Source organism: Macrobrachium nipponense, chromosome 3 (assembly GCF_015104395.2).
Source record: "Macrobrachium nipponense isolate FS-2020 chromosome 3, ASM1510439v2, whole genome shotgun sequence".
Lineage (NCBI taxonomy): Eukaryota > Metazoa > Arthropoda > Malacostraca > Decapoda > Palaemonidae > Macrobrachium > Macrobrachium nipponense.
Genome location: NC_087202.1, coordinates 22,011,719 through 22,025,099, shown reverse-complemented (window position 1 = coordinate 22,025,099; position 13,381 = coordinate 22,011,719). Strand labels below are relative to the sequence as shown.

The 13,381-nt window shown below is 45.1% G+C and overlaps 1 protein-coding gene across 1 annotated transcript in view; it reads right to left on the bottom strand.

Annotated features, from left to right (window-relative positions):
- Positions 1-13,381, bottom strand: part of LOC135221657 (conserved oligomeric Golgi complex subunit 4-like) — a 304,771-nt gene that overhangs the window by 229,012 nt on the left and 62,378 nt on the right. The window contains exon 3 of the mRNA XM_064259355.1: positions 10,394-10,484. Within this exon, the coding sequence (XP_064115425.1) occupies positions 10,394-10,484 (91 nt within the window). The remainder of the gene's footprint in view (positions 1-10,393; positions 10,485-13,381) is intronic.

The following is a 13,381-nucleotide window of genomic DNA, read 5'->3' as shown; positions in this document are numbered from 1 at the left end:
TCTGCAGGACAAGTATAACGAGATCTCAGTGGGAGCAATCCTTGCTTACAGTGCTCCATCTTATGTGCTACCTTTAAGAGTTCTATCATTGATTCTGCACTATATTTACTTACTAAATTTAGAGTTTAGCTTGCAACCCTGTAGCACATTTGTTCTTGATACTGTACATAATATTCAAGGCAGCCAGTGAGAGTTCCTGTAATTTTGTTATTCCTCTGATTACCTCAGTGAATCACATTTTTTGGGTTGGGAGTATTTTGTGAGTTTTACTAAGGATACGTACATTTATTTTCTATTCACGAGGCAGGTTCCCCTTTGTCAGTTGTCATTTCCAAAGAATTTAAAGTAGAGATAGCTCCTCCAGATTTTCCAAAGAAAAATCTTATACCCCGGCCTGCCCTGTGACAGCACACTGATGGGAATTCCCAAATCCTGGGCTATAGAAGGGTTTTCCTGAGGTCTTCCATACACTGTACTTCGGATTATGCCTGAAGAAGCCAATTGTAGAGGTAAAGGGAAATCTTGATTCCCATTAAATGAAGCCACTTTCCAAGGGGAGTTGTTGAGAAACCGAAGCACAGGCGTGAAACTGAAACATCCTGCTTTCGAAGACAAACCTGAGGAACTTCCTTCAGTCTAGATGGACTGGGACATGGAAGTAGGTGTCCTGCTTATCAATGGAAGTCATCCAGTCTACCTGGCAAATGGATGACAGGACTGTCTGGTTTGTCTCCATCTTGAATTTTGTCTTCTGAACAAAGACAATGAGGGCACTGACATCCAAGATGGGCCTCCAGCCCCAAATGCCTTGGGAACAACAAACAGGCAACTGTAAAATCTTGGAGAATAAATGCCCTTTACTATCTCTATGACCTCTTTCTTGATGAGACAAAACCTCATCTGTAAGGGCCAAAAAACTCTCTGATCCTGAAGAGTAAGCAGACAGGCATGTTGACTAAGGGAGGTTTCTTCGTAACAGAGATGATGCTACCCTCTTTCAAGACATGGACTATCCATGGCTCTGCTCCCCTCTCCTTCCAACGTTCCCAGAATAAATGGAGTATGGAGGATGACTTCCTCACTTGCAAGAGGACAATCTTGGTGAGGACTTCTTAACAGAACATGCTGTGAAACAGACATTCCCTTTAGATCTAGGATATGCCCTCTGCATGTTCCAAAAGGGCTGCATCTGAACAACCAGAAGCAATACACAGGACCGTAGCTTAAGGAAAAAAGATGACGTCTATCTAAGGGATAATACGTATGGAAGAGCCCAACATATTAAAAAAGGTAGTCAAATTACGAACAAAAAGTATAAATCAGTAAATATGGTCTCTAGAGAGAACCTATTGTTTTCTAAATTATGTCAACACAACTAACAATTTATTTCTGGGCTCAGCTCGTGTCGCTGCGCGAAATATCCTTTAATCTATTATTTCTAGGGTAAATGTACTAACACATACCAGAGAATAAATAAATAAAGAAAAAGGTCAGTATAACTGACTCGCTCACCCTCCCAGAGGGTGTCGGTATGAACACTATGGCGAGTGAGACCACTACCACGAGCCAAATGCCAATAGAATTCTCCCACTACAAAATCCCCCAAGAGGAGAGCCGACCCACAGAGTGGGCAGCACCTACTACTACTACTCCATCCCATGCTGCCGACTGCTGCGCCTCTGGTGGCCATCCTTTTCAGTTAGCGCACACGATACGCACGTGCCATTTTCTACTCTGTGTTTTTTGTGCCCTTTCCTTTGGATTTAATTACCATGGAGCGTGCAGCCATCGCAGCAGCTAAGTTAAGTACTCAGTGTTTATTGCTAATTGGTTTTTTCCGGCCCTGAGCACGTATTTGCCGTTTTTTAGGTATAAATACGAACTCTAGGTCGGAAGCATGGCAGCATGGTTCTGCCTCGTGGTGGGTTCGTTCTGGGTCGCCCATACCCAGAACATCCCCTTGCTTATGTACGCTCTATTTTATTTATCCGCTTTGTTTAGGGTACGGTCTACACGGTTTTGTCATGCATGCATGTCTTTTACCTTATGTAGGCTCTTCCATCCAGACCCTAGCCACGGCTCTTAGTATCGGCCTCGGCTAGCTTTGAGTGGTAGACTTGCCTTCGGGTTAGTCGTACACTCCTGGATTTTTTCTCCTACTATATTGTTTTCTTTCTTTCATTTTATTATTCATTTGTATTATTTATGTGATATTTGTTAGGTTAGTTAGGCGTCTGGCTTGCTTAGCCTAGGTCATGGCCCATTGGGCCTATATGTTACCGCTCTTCAGCTCGGTTGCTTCCGATAGCATCTCTCTGATCAGTTGGTTATGTTTCTAGGCTTAGTTGTTTGTTCTTATCGCCCCGTGGTCACTACGTGATCACGAGGCAGCCAGACGCCTGTCCAGTCACCTTCCCCTCCTCCCGCTCTTCTATAGAGTCGGGGGGGGTGGGTAGGTCTGCCCATGCTCGCTCCACATACCCGAGCCTGCCTCCCTCTCTCCCCCCAGGCGGAGGGGGTAGAGGGACGGGACAGACCCAGACTGGACTCGACCTCTCCGGCTTCTCGGTCCGGTCGGATGGTAAGGTGGGGGGGACTGGCCTTTCCCCCCTCCATTACTACCCCGTCGCTCCGTTACTAGCCCGAGTCTGTATGCCCTCTTGCTCTTTCCCTCCTTACTAGGGCTCCTTTACCACCGGAGACCTGGCATCCAGCGGAAAGGTGCTAGTCTACCCCACAGGGTGGACCGGAACATACAGTCGGTCCCTTCTAACCTCTCCGTTTCACTGAGTTACACACTCCGCCACGCACTGGACTTAGTCCGGTACGTTCGAGTTTTTAGGTTTAAGATCTATTATGTTAAACTATTAAGTTTATCTTAAGTACCTTAAACCATCCCCCCTCCCTTCTCGTTTCACCGGATCCCTCCGGGGTTATAGCCTATTCAGGCGATTAAGGGAGGGGTTATGCCCAAATTTTTTCCGAGCTCCGGCATGCAACGGAGTTCTTCTGTCCTTTAGCCTGTAAGTGATAGTCTTTAAGATACTCATGTGTCTTTTCACTTACAGACCACCAACTGTGAGCATCCGGGATGCGCCGCCACACTTCAGGACCCATGTGGACACGAAGTTTGCCGGTCCCATGCTCCATGCGCGACTCCGCACGGGGACATCCAGGTCTGGTACCATGAAACGTGTACCATCTGTTACGATCTGGTGAGCCAGCTTTTAGACGGGGTAAGTATTCCATCTCCGTTAGCTGGTCCTCATCTGTTATAGTGCTTAAGTTTTACATCAATCACTCTAACTTAAGGTAAAATTCAAGGGGTCTTATAGCCCCTATAATTTTAAGTTACGCTTTAAGTTAGCTTTAGTTTTAAGTTATTCTTAAATCTAATCAATACCCTCTCTTCCAGGCGCCGGCCGTGAGGGATACCGCACTGGCAACCCTGCGGGCCTGGGTCGGCGGTTTCGGGAAGAACGCCGCCAAGGGTATGCCCTACATCCTGGAGAAGAGGTTGGCGGTACTAATCTTCCCCGGAGGCAAGGCGACAGGCTACGTCGACCCAGTAGAGGCGGCCCCGACTATCGCTTTCATCCAGCAACAGCTGGCTGCCTCGTTGACTGACCAAGGCCAGGACATCTCCTCGGAAGTCGCGACGCTGGATATTAATGTAGAACCTATGGTAGGTGTGGACGACCTGTTGGTCGAGGTAGGTAAGTTGGACACCCAAGGTATACCCTTGGGTGCAACTGCTTCTTCTACTCCTGCAAACCTCTCCATCCGTCCAAGGCTTTACTGGGTAACGAATTATATACTTCTCCTGACGCTTCAGTTAGACCCAAGGTCAAGGGTCAAGCAGTGAAATCCTTGACGAAGACGTCGTCGTCGTCTAAAAAGACGGCTTCGGCGTCATCCTCTTCTCGTAAGTCTCCGGCTAGGAATCCCGGAGCAGAGAGATCTAAAGCTTCTGGGTCCGGCTCTAAGTCCTCGAGGAATAAATCCTCCAGAGAGAGATCTCACACTCCAGCGGAGTCGTCAGTTCCGCTACCCTTGGTTCCAGTTCAGAGCCACCCTTCCACCTCCGCAGCAGCTCCGGCTTTGGACTCCAATGCTGGTCTGTTACAACAGGTGGGCGACCTGGTTGGGTCTCTGAAAAATAGCATGGAACAAATGATCTCTCGGTTGTCGGATAGGATTACCTCTCAAGACAACATTATAGCCGGACTGAGCCAAGCTCCTCTAGCCTCTCCTCCACCTTTCAACACAGGTGGAGCCCAGCTTCCCCCGTATGACTCTCTACCTCCGTTCTCAATGAACAACCCTTGGAGAGTAGCGTCATACGCCCCCTTCCAAGACGGACTCATTTCTATCCCGGAATGTGGAACTCGGAGGATTGAGGACTTCGAGTTCTACCCGGAAGACCTTCAGCCTCCGTTCATCGGCTACGCCAGGCTCACCGCCTCAGCCATGACTCGGGATGATATAAAGTACCAAGGAGACAGTCCTCTATTCACGTGACCAGGCTCAGAGAGAATGGCTCAGGTGTCTAGAGGACATGGATTGTTCCAATACGAAAATCCAACCTTTCAAGAGTCCGTTTACGATCTTTACGATGGATGAGAGTACCCCGCTCCCTTTCCTGACAAAGATCGCGACATCTACCATTCCAGCGGCCCAGAAGGGGGATCCCATGCCTCAACTGAAGGAAGCAGATCCTACATCTCCGTTACTTCCTTCAGCCGGAGAATTGTGGGAAGACTTACCTAACACCTTCTCAGCTGGCAAACTCAAACCGGACTGTGCTATGGAGCAGTTTGGTGAGAAGCTACCTAGGCTTCCAGATAGCCTTATTCAGGCAGAATTCGACGCCAAATCGCGGTTAGCCAGGTCTATTAATTCCATGGCTATGACCGAGGTGGCTACCATGGCCTATGGGTCAGAACCGCTCTTCAAGCTTCTTACTAAATCCTTGACTCAAACGGTACAGTCAGATATGTTTGAGTTTGCCACTGCTAGGACGAATTGTAGGAAACATGTCCTACAAGAAGCAACTATTCGGCACGAGCCGAATAGGTTACTTGCGTCAAGCATCTGGGGAGCAGACCTCTTCCCAGAAGCGATGGTGAAGGAGGTTCAGTCAGAGGCTACGAGATTGAACCAGAGCCTTAAGGACCGTTGGGGTCTTACGGCCAAGAGACGACAGGATCTAGCAGCTAAGGGTAAGGGTCAAAGGAAACCTAGACGTTTCCAGCCCTACCAGAAAAAGCAGCCACGCTTTTCTCAGCAAGTTCCGGCTGTTCCCTTGGTGCAAACAGCCCAACCTTCCCACCTCAAACGGCTCAATCGCAGCCGATTTATGTTATCTCCCTCAGCCTCAGCCCTCCCACCTCTTACGCCCTCTCTCCAGCTTACAACCAAGCCTTCGAGAGTCAAGCTTCACAGAAGTATGACCGCTCGGGTACGGGTAACGGGGGCAGAGGTAAGCGACCCTTTCGTGGGAGAGGATCGGGAGGTCCCTTTAATAGGGGAAAACATTTCAGGGGAGGCCGAGGAGGCTACCAGAACCAATGAGGAATTTCAGGTAGGAGGGAGGCTGTTTCACTTTCGCCACCGGTGGAACTTCAGCAAGTGGGCTCAGAGCATTGTGTCAAAAGGCCTGGGTTGGAGCTGGTTAACGAACCCACCCCCATCCAGACCTTTCCGCCAACTTCCTTCCAAGGAATTGACGGAGTATGCGGAGGATCTCCTTCAGAAAGGAGCTATAGCGAGAGTCAAAAGGTTAAAATTTCAAGGACGCTTGTTCAGCGTGCCAAAGAAAGGCTCACAAAAAAGAAGGGTAATCTTAGACTTGTCCCGCTTAAACTTAGCCATTCGCTGCGACAAGTTCAAGATGCTCACGATCTCGCAGTGCGGACTTACTTCCCCGTGGGGCCGTCACCACCTCTATCGATCTTACAGACGCTTACTATCATATCCCTATTGCAAGACACTCCGTCCGTATCTGGGCTTCAAGATAGGAGACCAGACATTCTCCTTCAAGGTAGTTCCTTTCGGGCTCAACGTGGCACCCAGGGTGTTTACGAAGCTGGCGGAAGTAAGTAGTTTTCAACAACTCAGGTCGCAAGGGATTATGGTAGTAGCGTATCTCGACGATTGGTTGATCTGGGCTTCAACAGTCGAGGAATGCAACAAAGCAACACTGAAAGTAATTCAGTTCCTGGAATATCTAGGCTTCAAGATAAACAGGACCAAGTCAAGACTCACCCCACCCCCCAGAGTCAAACTTTCAGTGGCTAGGCATTCAATGGAATCTATCCTTCCATACTCTGTTGATTCCATCATCCAAAAGAAAGGAAATAGCGAAGTCAGTCAAACAATTTCGAGTCACAAACTGGCATCAAGAAGATCTCAGGAAAGGATCTTGGGTTCTCTCCAGTTTGCATCAGTGACGAACATCCTAATGAAAGCCAAACTGAAAGACCTAACCAGAATCTGGCGCTCACGAGCAAATGTCAGGTCCAGGGACAAATTATCCTCAGTCCCTCTGATTCTAAAGAATCAACTCTGGCCGTGGGCGAAAGTCAAGAACTTGTCTGTGTCAGTGCCCCTTCAGTTTCCTCCACCAGGGATCACCATCCACACAGACGCGTCATTAAGCGGTTGGGGAGGATATTCCCAGTTCAAAAAGGTTCAAGGACGTGGTCACCTCAGTTCCGTCAGTTCCATATAAACGTACTGGAAGCAATGGCAGTGTTCTTGACTCTAAAAAGGTTACGCCCGCCAAAGTACTCCCACATAAAGCTAGTCCTGGACAGCGCAGTGGTGGTACATTGTGTAAACAGAGGAGGCTCCAAGTCTCGTCATCTAAATCATGTCATGATAGCCATCTTCTCCCTGGCGGACAAGTTCAGTTGGCATCTCTCCTCCACTCATATAGCTGGAGTGAGAAACGTCATAGCAGATGCTCTATCCCGATCAGTACCTCTAGAGTCGAATGGTCACTGGACAACAGTTCGTTCCAATGGATTCTTCAGAGAGTTCCAGGTCTACAGGTGGATCTCTTCGCATCTCAAGCGAACCACAAACTCCCGTGTTATGTGGCCCCCAACCTGGACCCTCTGGCCTATGCCACGGACGCCCTGGCTCTAAACTGGAACAACTGGGAGAAGATTTATGTCTTTCCTCCGGTGAATCTTCTCATGAAAGTCTTAAACAAACTCAGGACATTCAAGGGTCAAGTGGCTCTAGTAGCCCCAGACTGGCCGAAGAGCAATTGGTACCCTCTCATTCTGGAACTGGGTCTTCGCCCTCTTCGGATCCCCAATCCCAGGCTCTCCCAGTCAGTACAAACGAAGACTGTGTTCGCTTCCTCAGGGATTCTCAAAACCCTAACTTTATGGATTTCATGAAGTTTGCAGCGAAAAGGGATGCGAATATTGACCCTCAGAATATTCTCTTCTTGGAAATCCGATAAAAGAGATTCAACTTTGAGACAGTATGATGCTGCTGTCAAAAAGTTAGCAACCTTCCTGAAAGAATCAGATATTAGAATCATGACAATCAATTCAGCTATATCCTTTTTCAGATCCTTATTTGAAAAAGGCTTAGCAGCTAGCACAATTACGACAAACAAGTCAGCCTTGAAAAAGATTTTCAATTTGGGTTCAACATAGACTTGACAGATTCCTACTTCTCGTCCATTCCCAAGGCATGTGCTAGACTTAGACCTTCGGTAAGGCCTACGTCAGTATCATGGTTCTTAAACGATGTTCTAAAGCTGGCTTCAGAAACCAATAATGACACATGCTCGTTTATAATGCTCTTAAGAAAAACCCTATTTTTATTAAGCTTGGCCTCAGGAGCTAGAATTTCAGAACTGTCGGCATTATCCAGAAGATCCGGATCATATTCAGTTCCTTCCCACAGGGGAAGTGCTACTTTCTCCGGAACGTAGCTTTATAGCAAAGAATGAAGATCCTTTGATGAGGTGGGAACCATGGAAGGTACTACCCCTTCCACAAGATCTATCTCTTTGCCCAGTTTCAGCCTTACGAGCCTTTCTATCTAGGACCTCCTCATCCTCATCGGGTCCTCTCTTTAAGAGAGAAAAAGGTGGCACTTTATCTATTAAAGGCATCAGGCAACAAATCCTGTACGTACTTCATTAAACAAGCCAATCCTGACTCTTTCCCAAAAGCACATGATGTCAGGGCAGTAGCCACCTCAATTAACTATTTCCAACATATGAACTTCGATGAGTTGAAAAAGTATACTGGATGGAAATCGCCGACAGTGTTCAAACGTCATTACTTAAGTCCTTGGAAGCTCTGAAATTTTCAGCAGTTGCAGCGGGGAACATAGTTTCCCCTGACTCTGACTAATCTTTAGTAGAAGATCCAGTCCTCCTTTCTACCTGCCTCACCCAACAGTTCGTCTATTCCTGCCTTGTTCATTTACGGTCACCTTGTGTCTTAGCTGCTTTTATGATGATGTAGTGGGTGTCCCTTATTTTTTGCTAGGGACACTCAACATTTGATGATGGTTATTGATCTCGTGGATGTCATCTCCTTATTTTTATGCTAGGAGATACATCTTATTGTAATGGTTTACGGGTTTTGTATATTAAGTCATATACATTCCTTTATATATTATTATTGTTGAGTTTGTTGTTCAACTTTTATGTTAATTGTTTTAGAATGTTTTGATACATAGCTTTACACAGATACCATTTTTGTACATTAATATGACATATTTCTCCTGTATATATGTATATTACCTTAAGTTAAGAAATATTATTAGAATTAAGTGTAATTTAAGCAATATTTCTATTTTGTATCACGTGTATATGTATCCTTATTAGCAATTATATCGTTTATTTTTTTTTATTTTATCTTTTATTTGAGACCTCTTTGTATTTTGTTGAATTTCTTTACAATCTTGTGCTATTTCTCTGGTACGATTTCGCGCAGCGACACGAGCTGAGCCCAGAAAGGGATTTTGACGTAAGGAAAAATCTATTTCTGGCGATTGGCTCGTGTCGCCAGCGAAATCCCGCCCTACCATCCCATCGCCAAGATTGTCTGCTAACTTCAGGATGGCCACCGAGGCGCAGCAGTCGGCAGCATGGGATGGAGTAGTAGTAGTAGGTGCTGCCCACTCTGTGGGTCGGCTCTCCTCTTGGGGGATTTTGTAGTGGGAGAATTCTATTGGCATTTGGCTCGTGGTAGTGGTCTCACTCGCCATAGTGTTCATACCGACACCCTCTCTGGGAGGGTGAGCGAGTCAGTTATACTGACCTTTTTCTTTATTTATTTATTCTCTGGTATGTGTTAGTACATTTACCCTAGAAATAATAGATTAAAGGATATTTCGCTGGCGACACGAGCCAATCGCCCAGAAATAGATTTTTCCTTACGTCAAAATCCCTTAATACTTCACCAATTGCGATGAACAGCAACTAGAATAGTCAAGAATTTCAAAGTCAAAGCTGCAGCCAACAACTGGTATATAGCCATCAGCCAGCAGAAACAAACTGAGCTCATTTTGCCAAGTCGTTCCTCTCATTCCTCAAAAGCGTGTGTGTAGGGGGGCTTCCACTGTCACCTATCCAAAACAAAAAATTAACGCAACCCAAGAATTTAAATATTTTCGCTACTGGGCGAGTTAAACTCTTAGCTTTGTAATAACTGGGTAAGTTGCTTATATAAAAATTCATAAAAGTACAATGCAATGGACCTGCTCTCATTAAGAGCTAGACATTACCATAATGGGCCATTATGTTAACAGTGACTAATCACAGCAATTTCCCAGGTCCTTGTATAGAGTAAGAGGTGGTGTGAATATTAAAACTAACAAATCATGAAATAACATGTGACTTGATTAACCTGTAGTACTGATTTTATTGTGTTAGATGTGAAATAGATTTTCTTCACTCTTCTCTGTCCTGTGCTCTTTTTGCACAGATAACCACAACCTAGTTTTAGCCAGGCAAAACACAACAATGATGTAGTGGACAAGTGGGCTACACATAGTGTGTAACTCAATATAGCCGTTAGTTTATCCACTGAATGATGGAATGGGGCATAAACATGCTAAACTGGTCTCAGTCTCATCAGTTCCTGTGCACATTCATAATCATTCATAAGAATTAAAATATATGGTTACTACACAGTATGAATACAGTTGAGAATCTCGTAACAATATCCTAACATCCTGACACATAACGCAAGGCGCTTTTGGTTACCAGACAGACAGTCTTCATAGAATGGCACTCTGGAAATATGTGGCAACAAAGAAAGATTCATTCTTACTCTGGAGTTAAATCTACAAACCAACATGCCAAATAAGACTGGAGTTAAATCTGCAAACCAACATGCAAAATAAGACTAACCTTCCTGTGCAAGAGCTGTAGCCACACCACCACTGCATCCCTCTAGATCAAGCAAGTCTCCAACTCTTTTCTGAGTATCGACAACTCTACTCTGCATAAAAAAAGAAGAAAAAATATTCTTTGAATAAAAATATATACTTCAAATAATAAATCCTGCTGAAATGTTGTCATATATTCTGACAAATAATCACTTGTGTCACCATCACATTATATTAGAATATAAGTTTTTTAAAGTAAATTGTATTTTTCTTAATTGTACAAAGCTGAGGTCCTTCACATTAGAAATTACTTTACGGAGAAGCTGGAACACAAACTTTAAATTCTTGAACAGTAACTATCCACTGGTAGGTGGGTAGACCTGCCCGCCCGGATGTAAATCTATTTTGCCTTTCAGCACATGTTTCAGGTTGAAGAGTGGCATGAAATGGAAATTAATGTAAAGGACATCAGGTTTGTAAAGGTAGGAAAAATGTTATTGTTATAATACAATTAAATTTGTTCATACTTACCTGGCAGATATATATATAGCTGTATTCTCCGAAGTCCGACAGAATTTCAAAATTCGCGGCACACGCAGTGGGCGGCCAGGTGGTAGTACCCATTCCCGCCGCTGGGAGGCGGATATCAGGAACTATTCCCATTTTCTATTCATATTTTATCAGTGCCACTGTCTCCTGAGGGGAGGTGGGTGGGCACTTTAATTATATATATCTGCCAGGTAAGTATGAACAAACTTAATTGTATTATAACAATAACATTTTGTTCATGAAACTTACCTGACAGATATATATATAGCTGAATCCCACCTTCGGATGGTGGGAAGAGACAGAATAGGATTTTTGGGAAACTAAATTAAGTAGATGATATACATCTTGGTTCCTCACCTGTTAGCATAGCCGACTTCGTGATTACTGTCACCAAAGTCTGCTTCTGCGTTACTAGAGTTGCCAGCGAGGTAGAGACCTGTAATGCTGGTGCGCTCTAGATGATCTCGTCAATCGGGGGTGTGACCACAATGTGACTAGACCATATGACATACTTCTGAGGGCAACGAAGCTAAAAACCACCACCTGACCTAACCTATCAAAGTTAGTTCCATAACTTCTAGGCTAAAGAAAAGGAACGCGCCTCAAGCGCACCCTTCAAACGTTAAAGCACACCATCCCTTTTCTATAGGATAGGATTCGTGTTGCTTGCTGCCCCCAATAATATATACGGATATGTATGGTCCTAGCGACTTACAGATCTCAAATGTCGTCTTCACATCCCGTCGGAGTGTGAAGCGACACAGAGTTGCTTCGCTAAAGCGTGGCACTCAGGATGTTACTGAGTGTCATGCCCTGTTGAAATGCTTCCGAGGCCGCGCCCTCACCTCTTGAGCATTCATATTAAGAAAAAATCTCAATCTTTATGCAAACATAATGAATGAGACTTCTTAAAAGAACTCCTTGACTATAATGCCAGGGTGTTCTTGGACACGAACCAGTCTGGTCTTTTACGGAACACCGCAGATTGTCCGTTGACCTCGACTTTCTAGTTTTATCAAGATAAAACTTGAGAGACCCGACAGGGCACAGGACTCTCTAATGCCCTTGCCCAATAATTTGTGCCATACCCTTGGTCTCCAAGCCTTCGAGTCAAGGGTTAGACAGGTTTGCTTCTTATCAAGAACGGAAGGCTTAGAGGACAGACCGCATTATGTCCTTTAAAGCTAAAACCTCTGATGATGGCTAAAACCTCACTAACCCTCTTTGCCGTGGCTAGAGCGGTTAGAATGTTAGCCTTTCTGGTCACGTGTATTAAGTTCGCAGAAATAGGATAGGTCGAAATGCTTTTGCATCAGAAACTCAGACTACGTCTAAGTTCCATGCCGGAACCTGCGATCCAGAGAACTTTCAAGATCTCCCCAGACCTCAAAGATCGTGAAGCTTTGTTGTTTGACAGAACCGAATCTCTGAGCCTAGAGGCCGTCAACAACATATTTGCATATTCTACAATAGTTAGGACTTCTAGCTTATCTCATACTTCATACGGAAAGATAGAACCATAAAGAAATTCACAGAGGTCGAGGTGGAGGAACAGTCATTTCCCTTCACTATCTCCAGAAACGGCCCCCTCCGATTGAACACTGAAAATAGGCAGCACTGCTTTGCCTTGGCCAAGAGACTGCCATTAATCTTGAAGATCTTATCGCTTCTCGATAGTCTGAACGCCTTCAGACTCAGAGAGGAGAGATATTAGATACTTCACTAAGTGACGATGTTAGATTACACGATTCTCTTCGGGAAGGGTCTTTGGACAATTCTCTGAATTTACCTGACCTCTGTGAATCCAACCTCTTAGAGGCCAACATGTGGCGACTAAAGCTAATCCTCTAGGATCATGAATAAGGGAACAACTTAAGAGGAAGCTCCTTCGTCCTTCAATATTACGAAAACTTAACGAAAGGACGCCCTCAGTCTCTCCTCACTTTCGACATACTTCTAAGTGAGGATTACTCAGACGTCAGTAGTTGTTGCCTTCGATCGAGAAGACCCGCACGGACGTGCACTAGTTTAACGAACCTCTTGAGGATCGTTACGTTCCGTGCCCAAGCCCATAACCAATTCTCTCTTCTTGAGCTATGTTCGATCCAAACTCACCCTTCGAGGAACTGGAGAGCCGACCAATTTGGCTTCCAATTCTTTCAGACAATGTGCCAGAACATCTGTTCCTCTGTTCGGATGTCTGGCACCCTCTCGCTATCACCCGAGGTGATCCTCAAGCCGTTGAGAGAAAATTAGAATTATTACTAGATCTTTGATGTTATTCCAATTTCTTCGTGAGGAAAAATTATAGAGGTCTGAATGCTGTTTATTCAGGGAAAACAAGCTTCTCCAGCGAGGAAATGGTCCCCAGCAAACTCATCCATTCCCTCACTCAGCCTGCTTCCTTCCCTAAATAATCTGGCGCTTTGCATAAGCAGGAGAGCATTATTATAGTGCTATG